At 47.2% G+C, this 22,023-nt stretch overlaps 1 protein-coding gene across 2 annotated transcripts in view; it reads left to right on the forward strand.

Moving 5' to 3' along the window:
- KSR1 (kinase suppressor of ras 1) overlaps positions 1 to 22,023 on the forward strand; it is a 205,125-nt gene that overhangs the window by 111,251 nt on the left and 71,851 nt on the right. For both annotated transcript variants that reach the window (XM_060203999.1, XM_016191534.2), the window contains exon 2: positions 14,701 to 14,841. In XM_060203999.1, the coding sequence (XP_060059982.1) occupies positions 14,701 to 14,841 (141 nt within the window). The remainder of the gene's footprint in view (positions 1 to 14,700; positions 14,842 to 22,023) is intronic.

The raw sequence follows: 22,023 nt of genomic DNA on the forward strand, positions 1-22,023 counted from the left end.
AGTTAGGAGATGCAGCAAGTGTCTAGCTTTCTTGTGATCGATTCCAGTTTGTCTCCACAGCACTAGGCTGCTGGTACTAGCAGTGTTTCAGGGGCTTGAACTGAGGCAGGAGGCAGAAGTGGACAGGCAACCAGGGACAGTTCTACCACTGAACTTTCAACATAAACTTCTTTCTTCCTTCCTTTCTTTTATTTGATAGTACAGAGAGAAGTTGAGGGAGGGGTCTAGAGACAGGGATAGAGGTGATAGAGAAGAAGAAGAAAGAGAGAGAGTGAGATAACTGACAACACAGCTTCAACACTCATGAAGCTTCCCCCTCTGCAGGTGGGGGCCAGGGGCTTGAACCCATGTCTTTGCACATGTTAACATGTGAACTCAACCAGGTGCACCACTGCCTGGCACCATGGACTGTTTCTGAAGAGCGTGTTTGTTTAGACTAACCCTTGGATTAGCAGGTAGGAGCTGTCATAGAATATCTAGATATAGACCAGGTCCCGTGAGACAGAGCATAGGTTCACATGTATCCATAAATTAGGGCAAAATATATACCTGAAAGCAAAAGTACACAATAGTCTGCACTGAGTCAGTATAAACTTCATAATGAAATAATGTCTACTTAGACTTAGATACACTCCTCACCTACTTCCTATTACACTTTCCTCACTCACTCCAAAGCTAACCTTATCAAAGCAAGGACTGCAAAAGCTGAATAAGGGCAAGAGACTGGCGTACTTTAACGATAACTCTTTAGTCACTATCAGGCCACCCCATCAGCTGGGGCCCTGTTCGGGGAGTCCTGAGATTCCCAAACAGACATGATGGGCCTAGACCTCAAATAAATCTCTCCATTGTTACTGGTCATCTCTATCAGGAACAACACAATAGACCCCTTTGTGGGCCCTCATAGGACCTTGCCCTCAACTTGGATCAACAACGGTAGAGAATGTTCCATCCTCCGAAGGGAGGCTGGACAACATACTCTTATCTTCCACCTGTGGAAGATGCGTCCTGAAATTGGGGCAGCTTGGAACATTCCTACTGATGACCATAGAATGTGAGCTCAGATCTACAGGGATGCAGAGGTCACATAGGCTCCTAAGCTGAATATGGGCCCCAGATCACATCAAATTGATGGGGTTTATAGTCAACAATATTCCTACACCTTTCCCATATCTGGGAGCTACTCTCTTCCCTGATCCAGCTTTCTGGTCCTTTTTCCAGCCATGACATCATCTCCCCAGACAATATCCACCTCCATATCAGATTTCAGGCTTGGGGGAAAAAAAAAACTAATATAGCCACAGGCCCTTTATAACTAACTATATAACTAAAATATGCCTACTAGCTATCTACAGAACGGAGACCCCCCCAACTTTTCATCTGCACTACTCCAGCCTTTAGGTTCATGATTAGCCAACAATTTATTTGGCTTTATATGTTAACTCTCTTTTCAACCACCAGGTTCCAGATGCATGATGCCAACCAGACTTCCCTGGATAGACAACCCCACCAATGTGTCCTGGAGCTCCAATTCCCCAGAACCCCACCCCACTAGGGAAAGAGAGAGGCAGCCTGGGAGTATGGATTGACCTGTCAATGCCCATGTTCAGTGGGGAAGCAATTACAGAAGCCAGACCTTCCACCTTCTGCATCCCACAATGACCTTGGGTCCATACTCCCAGAGGGATAAAGAATAGGAAAGCTATCAGGGGAGGAGATGGGATACGGAGTTCTGGTGGTGGGAATTGTGTGGAGTTGTACCCCTCTTATCCTATGGTTTTGTCAGTGTTTCCTTTTTATAAATAAAATAAAAAATAAAAATAAAGAATATCTAGTTCAAGGAAATATTGCCCTCTTGAAAATCATTCCTGCTGAGTTTTACAACCTCAGTGGAGCTTGAAACAGTGTAGCAGGTATCCTAAGAAAACTCTGGTCCTTGGCTATCCAGCCTGGCCACAAGCAAGCCCCATACTTCTCAGGAAGTTTCATGGGGGCTTTTAAGCCACATCAGCCTGTCCTCTCCCAGTCCACTCTTCTTAATACTGAGCAATTAGAACAGGGGATGTTATCTAAGAAGAGTGCTAATTGCACAGGAGAAGCTAGCTGCCTGGCTGGTGGGTCTGGGTGTCCAGGTGGGCACTCACACCCAAGGGTGAGACTCAACACTGAGCCCAGTTTGAGCCTCCTACCTGCAGCCTTTTGACAGGCTCTGGAGTCAGGAGAAGGGCAGGAAACCCTGACTTCCCAGCTGTGGTTCTCTTACTGGCCTCCTTGGGAATGGCTCCATTTGTGGTCTGGGGCAGACTTGTTTGTGTTTGAAATTGTGTTTGACTCCTGAGTTTGACGTCAGCAGGGCTGCTGGTGGGAGGCTTGGCAGGGAGAGGGGGGGAGATCATCTCTGTATAAATGTATAAATCTCTGTATAAAAGCTCCCTCCTGGCAGCTAACCCAGGAGGGAGCTCAGGCATGGGGTGGAGACTTGCTAGGGATGTGCTTGGGCTGGGGATGGAGGCCCCTTTTTCTCTCCTAACCCCGTTTTTCTTGGTTTTCCCACCCACCTTTCCTCTTTCCTGCAGCCCCACCCATGAGAGCCCCACAAGAATTCCAGATAGTAGGGACCAGGGCTGTCTCTGGGCTCTTGGAACCAAGTGCTGTGGTCAGTGTGTGGAGCTGTCAGTTGCATCATGACCTCCAGAGGCCTCCTTATATTCTCAGAAGTCATTTTGCAACACTTTGGCCATGGCAGCCATACTATACTAGCCTGCTTAGCTGGCTGGGCTGGCAAGAAGTCCCCAGAAGCATGCTCCAGATTTGGGGAGGCTGTGGGAGAAGTGAGGTTCCGGCCCCCTCTAGGCTTGAGCAGAGCAGGCTGGTAGCAGCAGAAAGAATGGCAACTTCGGGGGCCAGTGAAGGCAGGCTGCTCTAACTCAAGACCTTTGTCAACTTCCTGAAATGTGGGATAGGGCAGGCTGGGACTCTACACTAGCAGTGATCGTTGTAGGCCCTCTGTTCATCATGTGGATGTTCAGTGTTGCCTGGATGGGAGGAGGGAATCTGACCCCATAGGTGCTGGTGACCTGGACTCGGTCCCAGACCTGTATCTGCTCAGGGGAAGGGGATGGATGTGTTGACTGCCCATCTGTGCCATGCCTCACTGAACAAAGCAGGTTGATTGAGCTTTCTTTGAATGGGGCAGCTCCATATACTGGGCAGGGTGGTGGCTGGTTCTGACAGAATTAGAGCTGGTTTAAAGCCAGGGATCAAGAATAGCACAGAGGGTAGGTTATTGCACATCGGGGCTAGAGTGGTGACCCATTTGTGTGACTGGACATATTTGGAGAGAGTGGGGGAGGAAGCAGTGGGGGAATGGGTCAGGCATTCTGTAGTTTTTATTCAGAGTAATCTGGACATTCTGAACACTGCTGGATTTAGGGTCTTGGGCCACAAGAGAGGTAGACCCTGTTAACTACCATCTGGCTTTTTATAGCAGGTATCATCTGAGTGGGAGCACGGTAACAGACTTCTTTGCATCTGACCATAGTTAACCCAGATCACAGATTTCTTTCACCAGTAGAAAGCATATCTTAAGCCCAGATTCTGCCATTTTAGCATATAACTGACTTTGTAAACAGAGTTGTCTGAAAAGATATATGTGTTTTCTGCAAAGGTACAAGGTCTGGATTGGGAATAATCCAAATGGCACCTGCCAAAAATCTTTTTAAAGAAGATAATATAGGGGGCTGGGTGGTAACGCACCTGGCTAAGTGCACACATTACCATGTGTGAGGACCCAGGGTTTAAGCCTCCCTTTCCCACCTGAGGGAGGAAGCATCACAAATAGTGAAGCAAGTACTACAGATATTCTCTGTCTCTATCCCCGTCTCTCCCATCTCTCTTAATTTCTCTCTGTTTATCAAATAAAGTGGGAGGAAATGACTGCTAGGAGCAGTGGATTTTGGCCAGCACCAAGCTCCAACGATAATCTTGGTGGCAATAAGTAAATAAATAAATATTATTGCTGTTATTAGTATTAAGTCATTGTCAGGGCTAATAATATTATTATTAAATTTACTATTTTTAAAACTTTATTTTTTATTTGATAGTACAGAGAGAAATTGGGAGGGAAAGGGGATGAAGAGAGAGAGAGACACCTGCTGCACTGCTTCATCACTCATAAAGCTTTTCCCCTGCAGGGAAAAAACCAGGGATTTGAACCCTGATCCTTGTATGTGGTAACACATGCGCTTAACCAGTGCACCACCACCTGACCCCAGTAATAATTTTATTTCCAGTTAGAGTGAAAGATGGGGGAGGGAGAACACTACAGCATTGAACCCTCCTTCAGTGTGCTGGGATTAGTCTTCAACCTGGGCCATTCACATGATAGAGTGGCATATTATCCAAAAGAACTATTTTGCTAACCAACCAGCCAACAATCTTTACATTTCTTCTCATCATGACTGTTTTTGCAGGCTGAGGAGGACTAGCCAAGTCACAATGGGGACTATCTTAAGAAACAGGCTGGTAGGTAGTTTGTCCTGTGAAGTGCCCTAGAGTGTAAACATATGAGCTACATGCTTCAGCCTATGATAGACCTGCCTCTGTGGCATAGCCTATTGGGACCACAGTCTCATGCTGTTGAATGAACGAACTATTGAGTGAGGCCTGACTGTACTAACAGCACCCTCTTTTTTAATTGGGAGGGCTAAATTATTTACAGTCAACAGTGAAATACAGTAGTTTGTACATGTGTAACATTTCTCAGTTTTCCACATAACAATTCAGTCCCCTCTAGGTCCTCCTCTGCCATCATGCTCCAAGACCTGACCCCCCCACAACCCCCCCCAGAGTCTTTTACTTTGGTAAAAGTAAAAGTTCTGCTTTTTGTTCTCTTATGTTTCAACTCCAACTCCTTCTCTTTCTCCTTCTCTTTCTTCTCTTCTTCCTCCTCCTCCTCCTCCTCTGCCTCCACCTCCTCCTCCTCCTTCTTCGTGATTTAATAATGGTCAACAGCCACCAGAGTGCCATATCCTATCCCCTCCATTGGAAGCTTCCCTTTTCTTTATCCCTCTGGGAGTATGGACCAGTGGAGATCTCTATGGGGTGCAGAAGGTTGGAGGTCTGGCTCAGCACCTTTTTTTTTAAGTTAGTATTTCATGTGCTCAGACATTGAATCAGGCACTTTGCATACATGAACCCAATGAGATAGTTTCAGCGGTGCTGTGCAGTGTCTGTTTCTTTCTTTCTTTTTTCTTTTTTTTTTTTTTTCCTTCATGGCTATATTTGAGGCTCAGTGCCTGCACTATGAATCCGCTGCTCCTGTGGTCATTTTTTTTTTTTTTTTGATAAGGCAGAGAGAAATTGTGAGGGAAGGGGAAGATAGAGAAACAGAGAGACACCTGCATACCTGCTTCACTGCTTGTGAAGCAACCCCTCTTGCAGGTGGTGAGCAAGAGGCTCAAACCCTGGGATCCTTGTATGGAATCTTATGCTTTATACTATGTGCACTTAACCCAGTGTACCACTGCCCGGCCCCCCTTCTTGGGTACTTTTTAACTGATTTAATAATGATTGACAAGATTTTAGGATAAGAGGGATATAATTCCCACTACCAGAGTTGTGTATCGCATCCCTTCCATTGGAAGGTTCCCTATTCTTTATCTCTCTAGGATTATGGACCCAGGATGATCATGGGGTTCAGAAGGTAGAAGGTCTGGCTTCTGTAATTGCTTCTCTGCTGGATTTGGGCATTGGCAGGTCGATCCATATCCCCAGCCTGTTTCTTTTTTTTTTTTTTTTCAATTTTTTTTTTAAATTTAATTTTATATTTATTTATTTATTCCCTTTTGTTGCCCTTATTGTTTTATTGTATGTCGTCGTTGTTGGATAGGACAGAGAGAAATGGAGAGAGGAGGGGAAGACAGAGAAGGGGAGAGAAAGATAGACACCTGCAGACCTGCTTCACCGCCTGTGAAGCGACTCCCCTGCAGGTGGGGAGCCAGGGCTCGAACCGGGATCCTTATGCCAGTCCTTGTGCTTTGTGCCACCTGCACTTAACCCGCTGAGCTACAGCCCGACTCCCCCCAGCCTGTTTCTATCTTTCCCTAGTGGGACAGGACTCTGGAGGGATGGGTTCCAGCAGCTTCTGTTTCTTTCTCAACTTGTAGATGAGCACACTAAGAGAGTAAATTCACCGTAGTCACACAGCTGGTAAGTGATGATAGCAGAGGTGGCACTTAACCCTCCTGGGCTGCCAACCCCATGCTTCCCGATAAAGATGATGGAACGGTTCATTAATCGTAGGCATGGCCCCAACAAGTTGGAACAGGTGCTCGCAGTAAACAGGAGGTATGGCACACCCAGGCATCGGGTGGAATGTTTGCCTGGCTGTTGCCGCTGTACCCCCTGGTCAGTGCAGCACAATGACTGGCCCCTGTCCAGTCACCCTCTGGATGCCTGGGAGAGGTTTCTGCTTGGATGGCCATTTCAGCTTGTGTTGCCCACTATCTTTTGGAGCCAGGCCAGCCACTGCCCCGCTCCAGCTTCACTGTGGCTGCCCGCTCCCCCACCCCACCCCACCCAGGTTGTTACTTCTGTGGCTATGAACAAGTCCTGTGCTCCAGATCAGCTTTGGCTGTAAGTCACCTGTGACAGCCATGATGAACTGAAGGTTGGGCCTTGGGTCTTGCTGGAGCCAGCTCCAGGAAGGCAGGTTTGGGGCCAAAGTGAAGAGAGACCAGGGCAGAGCCTCCCCCAGGAGGGGCAATAGTCTCTGTACCTGGCAGTTTTGAGCAGAGCAGATGTGGGAGGCCTCTTGTGTTCCTGTAACCATGGCAGTGCTGGGAGCTGCTTCCCTCTCCTGAGGAGGTTTCTCTCTTTGGAGGTATGTAATCTGGGCACAGCTCTGTGGGGACACTTGACAGATACCATTTGTACAGAAGAGATGCTCATGACAACCTCTGTGGGAGAGGCTTATGTCAAAAATCATGCCAGGAGCAGCGCTGATAGATTGCATTTGAAGTTGATCATGATGCCAGGTTAGGGGTTCAAGTACTTGTCAGTTGAGACAGTGTTCAAGGATTCAGTGCAACCCCACTCCAGCCGTCAGTGACCTCTGAGGGTACTGGTGGAGTTGTGGGCACCAGAAGGAGGCAAGGGCCCAGGCTCCTGGGGATAGTTTGTGAGCTGGGTCTTGGTCCTCATCTCATTGCTGATAGGACAAAGAGAAATTGAGAGGGGAAAGGGAGATGGAGAGTGAAAGAGAGACATCTGCAACTGTTTCATCACTTGTGAAGCCTCCCCCCTGTAGGTGGGAACTGGGTGGAGACTGGGAGCCTGAACCCAGGCTTTTGTGCTGAGTAATGTGCACAGTCAGGTGACTAGGTGAGCCAATGTCTGACCTCCAACTTCTTTTTTTTTTTTTTTAAGAGTTACTTATTAATATGAGGAGAGAGAGAGGAACCAGAGCATACACATGCAGTGTAAAGAATGGAGCTTGGGACTTCATGCTTGAGATTCCAGTGATTCATCTACAATGCTACCTCCCAGGCCTCTGCTTGCTTTTTTACCCCCTCTCTGAATGGGCAGGATTTCATCCACATCTTCCCTGTCTCCCAGGAAGGTCACCAGAGAACCTGAAGGCTTAGCTGCCCAGAACAGCATCCACTGCAGCCACCACTGTGTGCCTGTTTTCTTGATCCTTGCTATCTCCTTGAACATTTCTCATTCATATTTTCCCATGTAAGTCTTGACAACAGCCTTCGGAGACACAGCCAGCCCCGTTTTATAGGCAGGAAAACTGAGGCCAAGCTTAAATCTGTTCATGGAGCTAGCATGGTGGAGAGGGTCTCTGAAGTCTTTCTCACTGAACTGTGCTGCTTTTTGGGTGTGGTTGGAGTAAGCAGCAATAGATTAAGTGGGACTTGTGATTTTTTTCTTTTTCTCATCCCAAGCACTCTCATATACAGTGGCTCACACATTCCATAAAAAACGATAGCCTTTTTAGAGGTGGTGAGATTGAGACTGAGATGAGGGGGGAATTCCCTGAGATCCTTACTTTGAACATCATGGCTGGGACCCAGAGTGAGTGCCTGCACCAGTTCTTCTTGGGCTGGCTCAGTGCTGAGGGCCTGGACAGGGCTGAAGCACACACACTTGTGGAGCAACAGATTATGGGGCACAGAGGAAGGGCCTCAGGTGAGACCTTAGATCCAGCCCAGGGTCCTCTCCTGCTGCAGCCAGAGTGTTGAATGGCTCCTTACTGCTGCCCCCTCACTAAAACCCCAGGTGCATTTCTATTCCGGAAAATTTATATCTTGCGGTTTTGTGGTTATGAAAAAATGACGCTACCCCGGGGCTAGGCTGGCAGGCCCCACTGCGGTTTGTCTGGGAAAGTTGCCCCTGACTCCTCCTGTGACTGTGATCAACTTTCTGAAAAGTGAGAGCAGCCCGTTTGACTTTGCTCAAGTGAGAGCTGCAGCATGCCGGCACCTTCATCCGCTATGAGCAGCTTGGGGGAGCTTTGCTTTTCCAGCAGGACCCAGCTCTGTAGGCGCCATTTCTTCTCACAAACCCCAGAGACAGGGCCTCTCTCCATAACCTCAGGTCTGCTGGTTAATGGGTCAGTGGACCATGTGCTTTCCTGGCACAACCATTTGGGCTCGGGGTTGTTAATATTGAGTTAAGAATTTAGCAACCTTTATAAAGGAAGCCATTCACCTCTTTTCTGGGGGATTTGCCCTGGGTTTGGGAACTCTCAGGCTGCTGAGCCACCACTTGTCCAGTTGGTATTAGTTTTGCACTGTCATTCTGGTGAAGCTGTGTGCCTACAGGGACTACAAAATATATTGTGTATTCAGTTGTTCAGTTACTGAACATAGGTCTGACAACAGCTGACTAGGTTTCAGAGTTGATTCCTGGGGACCTAGCAGTGACCAAGAACACAGACCGTCATTACTGGAAAAAGTAAGAAAGCAAGTGAAATATTGGAATTTCTGGGTTGGGGAGACAGTGTAATTGTTATGCAAAAGATTTCATACCTGAGGATCCAGGGTCCCACCTTCATTCACCAGCATCTCTATAAGCCAAAGCTGAGCAGGGTTGTGGTCTTTCTCTCTGTACTTCTCTCTCAATAAAATGAAATAAAATAAAATACTTTAAAAAGAAATACTAGAATAGTGAAGTGTGATCTAACTGAGGAAAGGGACAGGGGGCTGAGAAGCTGGACTGAAGGGCATGGAGAAATCTTCGTGGAGAAAGAGGTTTGGGTCTCCCTACAGAGCCCCCCTCTGACTAAAAAGGACTAGGTATGCTGCAGGGGTTAAGTGTAGACAGTCTCAAACACTGGCTCATTGCCAAGGCCAGATTGGCTTATCTAGCTGTTGACCTGGCCTAAATCTTATGTAGAATCAACCCTTAGAGAAAAAGCCCTTAATTCCCATGCTGCAGCTCTTAGTCCCAGCAGGCCTCTCTCTTCAGTTAATGTGGAAAAGACTTGTTCTGCCTTCACACACCTATTTGATTTATTGCCCTGTCTGAAACTGTGGCTTGAGGGTAGTTGAGAATGGAGGGAAGGACTGGCTGTGAGAAATGCTTTAACATGAGGATAAGACCCATGTGTTTCCTTCCCTCTTCCTTCCTTGGGTATTTCTGAGCACATATTATATGCCAGGTGCAGTAATAAGCATGTGAGGGCAGTTATGACTGAGGTGGATGTGGTTCCTGCCTTGGTGTATACTGATGGGGGCTTACCTAGTCTTTGAGGGTTCCCTTGCTACAGTTTAGTCTTGCCAACAGCCTGGGACCTAGAGATCACCAATATTGTACAGAAAAGTTCATTAACGTCCCTGAGGTCACACAGTTGGTAAATGGCAGAACCTTGTCTGGAACTCAGATTCTGTTAGACTCTAAAGCTTGTGCTGTGTCTCCTGCTTTGGGGACTCAGCTCAGAGTGGCAGATAGCACCTACTGTGGCAGCAGCTACCAGAGAAGTACAGACAGCACAGTGGGCACAGAGCAAGGGGGCTCTAAATAGACACATAGTTTCTCTTTTTTAAAGAAGTACAGTTGTAGGGGATGAACCCAGGGCTTTGTATTTGTATAATACTGTTGAGCAGCCTCCTAAGCTAATGTTTTTAAGGGGGTTGGCAGGTGGCCCACCTGGTAGAGTGTACAAATTAGCATGTGCAAGGGCTCTAGTTTGAGCTCTGGGCTATCACATAGGAGCCTCTGCAGGGGAAGTCTCAGGAGCAATGGAGCAGTGCTAGTATCTCTCTTTCTCTCTTCCTTTTCTATCTCTGTCTCTCTGTCTCTTACCCTCCATCTAGGGGAAAGAAAACTAAATGACCTCTAGGAGCTGTGGAGTTGTGCAGGCACTGAGCCCTAGTAATAACCCTGCTTGTAAAAAGTAAATAAATAAAAATTAAGGTGGGAGAAGAGAAAAAGAAGAAAGGGACCTCAGTACAGCTTCACTGCCCATGGGGCTCTTTTGCTGGCATCCACAGTTCTCCCATGTGGTGCCAGGGTTTGAACCTGGGACTTCACACATAGAAAGGTATGTACTCCACAAGGTTAGCTGTCTATAGGCCCTGGAAGTCTTGTCCAGAATAAGGACACTGTGACCAGAGGTGAGAAAACTAGCTTCTATCTGCTAGAGCAGTCAGAAGCTCAGGGTAGAAAGGTGTCAGAAAGACTTGAGGAAGGGATTCTGTGTGAGTGTATACCTGGTGGACATGATGAAATGGAGATAAACCTGGAAAAGAAAGGGAAGGGGCTGATTTTGGAACTTACCTGTGGTCAAACTGAGGGAGGGAAGGAACCAGTAGGGATAGGAATGTGTCTCCTTAACCCTGGAGGATAGAAGTGGTGAGAGTGCCTTTGCTGTCGTAAACTTTCATGCTTTGAAAGATGTTTCCAGGTTTCAGCATAGGTCTGCAAGTTGCAAGCAAGCTCAGCCAGCAGAGCCTGTGTGACTAGTACTGTCTGCTCAGAGTTGTAATGTCTCAACAGAGAGTGATTAGCAATGTCTGCTCTGGGTACCTAAGGGTCATGTACTGCAGGGATGCCGTGGGTTTGCCCCTGTCTGGGTTTCACTAAGCATCAAACCCCATACAATGGTGTGGAATTCTGACTCAGTGTTCTCTCTCTAGCAGTTGTCCCCACTTGATATTCAGCCAGCCTGAAGACAGCAGTACTTAACAGAGGTCTGGTTCACATGAGAAGACTGGTGCCTCCCAGTCTAGGAGATCTTGAGCCTGAGACCAAAGAAGTTTCTGAAGAAACTGTAGAAAGGCTGATGTAGCGGCAGTGGTCTTGCTCTCATTCTGGGTCTTGTTTCTCTCTCTCTCTGTCTTTTCTTCTTGTCTCTTTCTTTCTTTCTTTCTTAGCTTTATTTATTAGATAGAGAAATCCAGAAATCGAGAGGGAAGTGAGAGATAGGGAGAGAGACAGTGTAAGGACCCAGGTTTGAGCCCCCAGTCCCCACCTGCAGGGGAAAATCTTCACCAGTGGTGAAGCAGTGCTGCAGGTGTCTCTCTGTCTCTCTCCCTGTCTATCACCCCCTTCCCTCTCAATTTCTGGCTATCCAATAAATAAATAAAGATAATTAAAAAAAAAAGAGGGAAAGAGACAATTGCAACACTGCTTCACCAATCACAAATCTCCCTCTGCTGGTGGGGACAGGGGGTTCGAACCCAGGTCCTTACACATTGTTAACATGTGTGCTCAACCAGGTGCGCCACCACCTGGCCCCTCTTGTTTCATTCTTCACATCCCTCTAACCAGAGGGGCTCTTTAGAATTTGGGGGTAGAATTTAGAGAGGCCCATGAAATTGAGGGGAAGAAAAATTATATGTTGGCTTTCATTACCAGTGACTGAAATTTTCGCACGTTGTTCAGTTTGGATGTGGGCAACAAGGCACAGTCATATTAGCAAATGTATGCCACTCAGTTACAGTAGAAATCACAGCTGTTTTCATATCCCTACAGCTGAGGTGCCTGAGCAAAGAAGTTTACAACTGCAAAGTTATGCTAGCCATCAGACTCACTGCTAGATATTACGGAATACGTTAGTACTTTATCACAGTATTAATACTTGGATTCTTTGGGGTATTGCACCAAGGTAAAAGACTCTTTGGGGGGGGGGATTCAGGTCCTGGAACATGATGGCAGAGGAGGACCTAGTGGGGATTGAATTGTTATGTGGGAAACTGGGAAATGTCATGCATGTACAAACTATTGTATTTTACTGTCAACTGTAAACCATTACTCTCCCAATAAATAATTAAAAAAAAAACACCTTGGATTCTATTTTTAGGTTGAGTTGATTTTTGTTATAATCCTAAATATTTTATGTGCTTAAAAGCATTATTGTTGGGCGGGGGTAGATAGCATAATGGTTATGCAAAGAGACTTTGATGCCTGAGGCTCTGAAGTCCCAGGTTCAATCCCCCACACCACCATAAGCCAGAGCTGAGCAGTGCTCTGGTGTTTCTCTGCATCTCTCTCAAAAATAAAATAAATAAAATACTTTTTTAAAAAAAGCATTACTGTTAGGGGTCGTGGACTCCCCAGACTGACAGAGAGGTCCAAGGTCTAAAGTCCAAAGTGGTTAAGAATTCCTCTTCTGTATAAGGACTTGGGTCCGAGCCCCCACTTCCTGCCTGCAGGGAGGAAACTTCAAGAATGGTAAAGCAGGTCTACAGGTGTCGCTGCTTCTCTCTCCCTATCTACCCTTCCCCTCTCAATTTCTCTTTGTCCTAAATAAAGATAGAAAAGAAGAGAGAGAAGGAGAAAAAAGAGAGAAAGAAAGAAGGAAGGAAGGAAGGAAAAATGGCCACAGGGGGCAGTAAATTTGTAGTGCAGGTACTAAGCCCTAACAACAACCTTGGTGGGGGATAAAAAGGTCCTCTTCTTATTGAAAATTGGGAGCCTTTTTAGATATTTAAAAGAAAAAAAATGAGGCCTTAGGGCCTCGTGCATGTGACACTACAGAGCAGCTTCCTCGACCCTATTTTTCTTTTCTTTTTTTTTTTTTTTGCATGGATCTGGCACCTTGCATATGTTTGAATTCACCATTTTGGGCTTTTTCATTCAGATAGAGACAGAAGGAGAGATGCTACAGCACTGAAGCTTCCTCCACAGATCATTTTTCCTGTGGTGTCAGGACTTGAATCTGGGTCGCACATGTGGCAATGCTGTCACTTCTACCAAGTGAGCAAAGTGTTGGACTCAAAAGTATGAAGTCCCAGGTTTGATTCTCAGATTCGCATGTGTCAGAATGATACTCTGTCCCTCTCTCCCTTATTAATAAAAGTATGTGTGTGTTTAAAGTGATTAGCTCTTGAGGCAGCAGAACCTGGAAAATGGCTGGGCTCCTGTACAAGACTGTGGCGCTGGTACTTGCCTTTTGGGAAATCTTGAAAGTCATCAGTATGAGGTCACTGGAGTCTCTTCTATTGTAGTACAGATGAGAAGCTTTTACTAGACTTCCCCCCCCCATCCCCCAGGTCACTTGATCTTAGCTGAGCCAGGACCCTGGTCCTCTTTGTGCTCTGTTCACTTCAGCTGTTGAAGGCTCCCCATCATGCATTTATTTGTTTGTTTGCTTATTTATGAGAGAAAAAAATAGCATATGCGATACCAAGGATCAGACTCAGGACTTCATGCCTGCAGACTGGGTGCTCTGCCTACTTTGCCAGCCCCCCAGGCCACCTGCCCTTCTTTTGTAATCAACTCTAGGCTGTGCCCTCCCTGCCCGTTGTTACCCCTGCACCCCACCACCCACATTCCTGCTGGGTGCCCATGGAGCTCAGTGTTTGTCAGAGAGAACACCAAGCTGATTTAAGCCAGACTGTCCTTGTTTAAACTTTTGATTTTCCAGTTTTTGCCTTTTGAAAAGCTTTGGAAAACTATGCACAGGATCACTTATCTGAAATTTGCATACATTCTAGGTGTAGAATCTGACAACCTATTGGTGGCCCCAAGTCTAGGACCCTCACACTTAATGCCACAGCCCAGTGGGAATGACAGCCCGGTGCTTGCTGAGCACCAGGCTGCTTGCTTCGTTCCCTCGCAGTCTCCCAAAGAGCTGCTCTAGTCTTTGTTTTGACAAGGCTGGTGCTCAGTTCTAGTGCTAGGGAATCAAACCTGGACCTCTGATCCTGCAACACTGTATTCCTGGCTCGCAGGGGCTGGAACTGGTGGAAGAAAGAGGAGGTGTTTAATATTTAGTCCAGACTCAGAGTTTGGGAATGACTGAGCTCTCAGGCCCCTCCTTGAGTACTCTGCTTCTTGGCTGGAAGCATCCTAGCTGAGAGTTTCTCATTCTCACCAAAGCCCTGCATCTTCCAAATCACTTGCTGACTCCTCACCCCTACCCAATGGGGCCAAGACCTTCTTCTGTTTAACCCCACTCTCTGTTCTGACCAGGCTTGGCTGCTAATCTCAGAGGAGTTCTATCCAAGGTTGAGGCAGCATGAGGCATCCTTGAGTGGTTAAAGAGGGGGAGAGGGTTTCCAGGTTCCCTTCTAGCTGTTCCAGACCCATCTCCTCCCTCCCCTGCATCCTGTTTAACCACTGAAAGGGGAGAACAGCAGGCCCCTGTCCTTAGTATGTTGCAGGTGTCTGCCCCAGCTTCCCTGCCACCAGGTGACGTGTGCCCCGAATGAAGGTAACCGTTCTTTCTTTGCTGTGTTCCCACAGACCAAGCTGGTCCGATACATCTGCAAGCAACGGCAGTGCAGGCTGAGTGTGGCTCCTGACAAGAGGACCTCTGAGCTCAATAGTTATCCGCGCTTCAGTGACTGGCTCTATACTTTCAACGTGAGGCCCGAGGTGGTGCAGGTATGTGGCCCACTGGGCCTCAGGCCAGGGACATGCAGGGGCCTGGCAAAGGGACCACACCCAAACCCGGAGCTAGTTCCAATATAGCAAGGACTAAGGGGCCATACTCTCCTCTTGGAAGAGGGCAAAGGGGGCTGCAGCATCCAGCAAGCAGCCTGGGGTCAGTGCAGCTCCTTTCGTGCTCTGGATGCCTTTGCTTTAGAAGCCAGACAGCCTGCCCTGGTGGCTCACAGCAGCCAACATTTCTGAAAGCATTGTGTGGGCCACTTTGAACAGATAACCTCATTTAATTCTCACAAAACCCTTTCCTATCATTGTCATCATTTAAGGACAGGATGATTGAGTAGCTTATTTGAAATCTTCCATCTAATAAGTAGCTGCCTTGGGATTTGGAAGCAATGATCTGAGTTAATATTTCTGTTACAACTGTTCTGACACACACTTCATTGCCTCTTCCTGTTTATCCAGCCCACCCACCAACTATCCCACCTGTGTATGCTGAGTGTGCCCTCTGCCAAGTTGAGGGACATGAGACACTCTTGTGGGGCTTGGTAGGTGCAGCTCACTACCGTCTCTTAAGTCCCTTTCTTCTAGTCCAGATTTTTAAGACTGACTGTTGATACTGTTATTTTGGGAACAGAAAGGAAAGAAAACCTGTGATTATTTTTTTTAAAAGATTTTGTTATACTAGTTCTTCTTTTTCTCCTTCTTAAATCTCTTAGAGATTTTGAATGGGCTGGTGGTGGTAGGGACCAGCTATGCCCATCTGCCTCTGAGTTTCCTTTTGGAAAAAGCTCTAGATCTATCTGGTGTTTCCAGGGCATCTGATCTTCTCCAGGAAGGATGGGGCAGCCAGTGCCACTTGACCTCATTAGCACTTCCATTCTGATCATACACCCCTTCATTTATTAAGGGGCCATGCTTCCAGGTACCCCGCCAGGCTTTGTTGAGAGGTTTGTGCAATCTGGTTTATTGGGCTGTAGCAGGACCATACTGTCGACCTGCATTGTCTTGTTTAGTTGTCCCTCCAGGCCTGTCTGAGCACCTGGTTTCAGCAACTTTTTTCTCCTTCTCTTGGGAATGCCTCAGTTCTCACCCTGACTGCCTGCTCCTCAAGCATGGTGTTCACTGGGGTGGAGGAGGGAAGATTAAGGTGATTTCCTCACCTCCACAGCTGCTGTTATTGCTGGGCGAGAGCCAGATCCCGAGAGACCGCTGAAGGCGTGCACACTTGGACAGCTCCAAATAGCCATAGGGGAGTGAAAGGAAGGGGAAGTGAACAGAAGACAAGGAATAGGGGTGGGCCTGGGCCAGTTTTCTGAAATCAAAGGTGGTGAGAATTGGCACAAGGCAGACATAAGGCAGCATTTATGACAAACTGAAGCTGGACCAAATGTCCACTTCTCACATGCCCACCCCCTTATCTTCACCAGGGTTTAGGGAAGGATGCTGGAGAGGGCAGGCAGGGGGAGGATGGGCCAGGCTGCCTGAGGGGCCAGGGCTTAAAGAACCACAAGGAACCAAGCAGATAGTGTCACTCCATCTCCCCCACACAAACCTTCTAGCCATTTTGCTTTAGACTGCTCCATCACTACCCCTCAGTCTCATAGGTTTGTTGGCCCTGTCTAGTGTATTCCAAGGGTTGGAGAGAAGGGTTATTTTTCTTTTGTAAACCCCTGCTGCCTGGGGAGGACTGCCTTGGGGTTTCTGCTTATATGTGATGGGAGTATAGTCCTCAAGGCTGACTTGAGGGGCGTGGATCTGCATTACTCTGTTTCTTAAACTAGATGGTTCTCTGGATTTAAACTGACACTCATCCCACCCCACTCACCCTCAGCCCTGATAGATAGCCCTGTCTGTTTTCAAACTGAATTAGTTCTGCCCATCCAAGATAGATACACGTTTCAGAAACTAAAGTTTTGACTAATTTATAAAAACCTACCCAAAGCTTACCTTAGAAGTAGAATCAATCTTTGAGAAAGATACCACTGCAGTGAAGCTTCTTTTAATGTGGTGGTGGCCTGGGCTCGAACTTGGGTTGTGCCCGTGACAAAGCAACTACTCTATGCAAGGGAGCTTTCTTTCTAGGTTCAACTATTCTGTATTTCCTTAAGTAAGCATTTTATCCGGAAATGGTTTCAGCTTTACAGGGAGGCTGTAGAGGTAACATGATGGTATGTGTACATGGGGTGTTCCTGTGCATACCCCTCATTCACTTTCCCCACTGCTACCTCTGACAGAACTATGGTACGTTACTATTCACTAAACTCTAGAGCTGTTTGAATTTCCCATTGATGGTCAGACTGTCCAGGATTCAATTCAAGGAACCTTGTCATAATATATGTATTTTTTTTAAGATTTTTTAAATATTTATTTATTTATTTCCTTCTTGTTGCCCTTGTTTTTTTTTATTGTTGTTGTAGTTATTATTGTTGTTATTGTTGTTGGATAGACAGAGAAATGGAGAGAGGAGGGGAAGACAGAGAGGGGGAGAGAAAGATAGACACCTGCAGACCTGCTTCACCGCCTGTGAAGTGACTCCCCTGCAGGTGGGAAGCCCGGGGCTCAAACTGGGATCCTTAATCTGGTCCTTGTGCTTGAGCCACGTGTGCTTAACCCGCTGCGCTACTGCCCGACTCCCTGTATTTCCTTCTTCATTTTGGTTGTTGCTATCATTCCTTTTTCCTCCCCACACCCTCCCCTTCCCTCCACTCCCTTCTCCTCTCCTCTCTTCCCCTTTCACCAGAGCACTGTTCAGCTCTGGCTTATAGTGGTGCTGGGAATTGAACCTGGGAGTTCAGAGCCTCAGACATGATTATCATTTGCATACTATTATGCTGTCTCCCCAACCTATCTTTTTTTCTTTTTAAGACGTATTTATTAATAAGAAAAGAGAGAACCAGAGCTTCACTCTGACATCTAAAGTGCCAGGGGTCAAACTCAGGGCCTCAAAAGGCAAGTCCTATACCACCTCCCCAGCTTCCAGGTTTTTATTCGTTTCTTTGTTGGTCCAAACAAACCCACCCCATTCCTCTTTAGTAGTAGAACAGTAAGGGGACGGGATCCTTAGGGATCCCTGTGTTCGTGTGCTTCCTCCCACTCATATAAAGGCGTGCTGTAGAAAGCACTCCTGCAGTTGAGCTGGTTGGGCACCTGAGCATGCTCTGCATGAGATGAGGAGCTGGGCCCAGAAGGGCCTGTGTGCCCAGTGGTGTGATGCCTGCAGATTGGAAACCCAAGATCTGCAGGCAGAACTTGGACTGGATTTGGTGTATTGCACCAAAGTAAAGAACTCTGGGGTGGTGGGGTAGGGTGGGGGTGAGGAGTGATCAGGTCCTGGAACATGAGGGCAGAGGAGGACCTAGGTGGGGGAGGGGGGGTGGGTTTAGAATGTTTATGTGGAAAACTGAGAAATGTTACACATGTATCAACTACTATATTTTTACTGTCAACTATAAGCCATTAATTCCCCCATTAAAGAAAAAAAAAGATCTTTTAACATGCAAAGGAGTGCCTAAGAAATGAATGGGTGAGGTGGAGGCTGGAGATGTCAGGCTTAAAAGCGATGCCTATATTTGCCTGTTCTTTTTTTTGTTTGTTTGGTTTGATGTTTCTGAGGAAGAGATCCAAATCCACAAGGTCTTGCAGTTTTGCTAAGCTTTCACTGCTGAGGAGTCCCAGTTCAAGAGAAATTTTCCAGGGTTGTCTCCCAAGGCCTCTGGGGATGGTCTTTGTGTGGCGGAGTTTTCCCCTCTGACCTTAACTCTACTCCTGTCTAGATCCTCTGTGACATTGTTAAGGGTAGGGTGATGGTTCTTGATTTTTCCCTTGGGAAACTGCCTGCATCATATATGTGCTGCCAGCTGTGTGTTTCTGGTCTCCTCAGTACTGGCCTCCTAGGGTCCATGCCTTTAGGGGTCTCTAAATTCTGTCTCGACTTTGTCTCTAGTCTGACCACTGTCTTGGTCATAATGTTTCCAGGAAATAACACCTTTCTGTAGAACGAGGGGACAAGGCAAAAATGGAAGTGACCACAGGATGGTTGGTAGTTGCCCTTCCAGGTTTCTACAGGGGAGAAAGGGGTCCTCACTCAACCTGCTCTCCCTACCCAAATAAGATCGCACCCTGCAGATGGGTGAGGTCTTCCATCCCTCCCCTTTTCTCTCCTCCAGGGTTGTCTGCCACTTCCTGGGAGTCACCTTAATGTTAGCCTAACCATCATACCTTCATCCAGAGCAACACTGTCTATAAAACTTCCTACAGTGCTGGTTATGGTCTGTATTGTCCATACGGCTTGACAGCTACCAGTCATATGTGGCTTTGGGGAGCTTGAACTATACATCCTTTGACTAAGAAACTGAACTTGAACTTTTTTTCCCTTGCTACCTGGCCTTCACTGGGTCTTTTTGTACCTGCATGATTCTGCCACTCCTGGTGGACTTTTCTTTCTTTCTTTCTTTCTTTGTTTCCTTCTTTGTTTCTTTCTCCCCCCCCCCCCCATGGACTGAAGGTGAAAGGCAGAGAGGGAGAGAGAGAAGGAAGAGAGATACCACATTCTCCTTTGCTTGGTGTTCTTATGTGGTGACCAGGAGCTCAATCCTGGGTCCTTAGAAACGGTAAAGTCTGCACTGTATTGTGTGAGATATCTCCAGGCCCCTGAACTATAAATTGTTTTCTAATGATTTTTAACTGAAATTAACCCAAGGCTACTGCTGTGTTGGGTGGTGTAGGTTTGTAACCTACCCTCATGCTAAAAAATGGGGTAAGAAAGACACTCGCCTGAGCCTGGGAACTTGCATCTCTGGGAGCTGGGGCGAAATGTGTACATCGAGAACTGGCACTGAGTGTCCTGGTGGAAACTGGCCTATGGGGGCAATTGAGAAAGCTCACCATGTGAGGTCAGGGAAGGACCAGAAGGCTTCCCTGAGAGTCAGGGAAGTCTAGCAGGAGGAAAAGAGATATCAGCACCTCAGAGACCCTGAGTCTGAGAGAACTAGTGGTATCCACACAGGAAGCCTGGTCTTTGAGAAGATAGAGGAAATAGGATCAGTGCAAGGAAATCTCCAGGTATGAAGCTTCATGGTTGGAGAATCATTGGGGTGTGTGTGTGTGTGTGTGTGAGAGAGAGAGAGAGAGAGAGAGAGAGAGAGAAAGGCAGTGACAGAATATAAGATTTTTTTTTTTTGATGAGCCCCAGCCTCATCCAAGCATGATTTCACTATTCCTAGGCCTCTGTTTCATTCAGGTAGAGAGACCACAGCCCTAGAGCCCCCCCCCCCCCACCCATGCTGAGGCACTCCTGTGTGATGCTGGGACTCCAAGTTGGAGTCCCAGCATCACTTAGCAAGGCAGGTGCCCTACCCAGTGAGCTTTCTTCCAGCCCTAGAATTGTTTATGAGGAAATCAAAATTCCTGTCAGTGTGGAGGCTTTGTTCATCCCAGGATGGGTGGAAGGTGAGTCAGTGCTCCCTCTGGCTAGGGGGAGGCTGAGGAGCCCTGCGTGGGGTCTAGGGCTGAAGGATGGGGAATGAGCAGAAGTTGGAGTTTAGAGGCTGAGCCCTTTCCACCTCTCCAGACCTCCAGAATCACACACTGTGGCTGTGTTGACACCCGCCCTCTCCTTCCCCTTCCAGGTTAGAAAACTGAAAATCACAGCTTGATGTTCTGGCTGCAGTTGGGGAAATGATATCAGAGCCTACTGGCACAGAGCCACCTATTTTTTTCCTTCTTCAGCAGTTTCCCTGTTGGAAGTTGTTAAAGGAAGTGGTGAGCGCAGACTAGGCTCTGCTCTCGCAGGGAGAGGTGGGTGGGTGCTGCAGAGGCTGGGACTCCAGGGCTGCAGCCACACGCTACGGGCTCCCGTGACTATTCTTATTGGCGCAATTTCTTGAACTGCAAGATGCAAGCGGGCCCAGTAAGGGGGTTTTCTTGTGGGTCTGGCTGAGCAAGCTTCCCTCCACTTTCCTCTGTCCTTATGTTTCTATGTCTGCTCTCAGATTCACCCCACACACACAAGTGGGGAAGCAACTGACCCACTTCTGCCATCTTCTTGGTTTCCCACTGCCTGTGAGTGACTGTGGCCCTGTGACTCTATGTGGAATGGGGGCTTTCCTCATTCCATTCTCCACCCCCTCCCCCTTCCACCCCCTTACCTCCCCCACTAAGGTTATCATTGGGGCTCAGTGCCTGCACTGCTCCTGGAAGCCATATCTTCCTCTTCTTTTTGTCTACTACCCTTCTCTTTATTTTTAATAGAGAGTGAGAGACAGAGAGTAATAGAGAAGGAGAGACAGAGAGGAGACACACCTGCAGCACTGCTCCACTGTTTGTGAAGCTTACTCCCTGCAGTTGGGGACCAAGGGCTTGGGCCTGGGTCTTGACAGTTAGTAGCACATGCACCACTACTTGGCCCTCCTCTTTCCTTCTTTCCTGTCCATTCATATATTCAGCATCCTCTGGTCCCTTATCTTGTGCCTCTGAAGTGGGAGGCTAAGTCAGATTAAACCAGAGAGGAAGCTGGTATTTGGCTTCTGGGGACAGCTTTCACAGACGAGGATCCTAGTGTTTTGCCAGTGCCACACACACCATTTAAGTTATTATAAAGCAAAGTCTCTTTGAATTACCCATATTTTAAAAATAGTATTTATTTATTTTGGGCGGGGGGGGGGAGAAAGAGTGAAAAGGGGCAACAGGGCTGGTGGAAGGAGGCAGACCTGTTGCCCCTTCTCACTCTTTCCCTCATGTTAGAACAAGACAGGCTGTTTCCTGTCATTGCCCAGGGTTTCTGTATGTTTTGTTTCCTCTGCCTGGAAATATCTGTGCTCTTATGGCTAGCACCTTCTCACCTTCTGATGGGAGCTTAGAAATCAGCTCTCTCAAAAAAAAAAGTCAGCTCTCTAAAAAGGGTGCTGTCTAAAATTAAATTGTCCCCAATACCCACCACTTTATCTCAGCGTGCTATTTTCTTCCTAGCGCGTATTTACAAATTGCAGTAGCATCTCTAGTTATTTTTGGATTTGTTTTTTTATTCTGTGTTCTCTATTTGAACATAAGCTCCCTAAGGAGAAGACTATCCAGTAGTTTTGCTGTTTAACCTCCTGTGATGAGTAAAGTGCCTGGTTGGTATCCAACTATTTGCTGTTGCTGAGTGGGTGGGTGGCTGGATGCATGAGTGGGTAGCAT

The sequence above is a fragment of the Erinaceus europaeus genome, chromosome 12 (genome assembly GCF_950295315.1).
Source record: "Erinaceus europaeus chromosome 12, mEriEur2.1, whole genome shotgun sequence".
Classification (NCBI taxonomy): Eukaryota; Metazoa; Chordata; class Mammalia; order Eulipotyphla; family Erinaceidae; genus Erinaceus; species Erinaceus europaeus.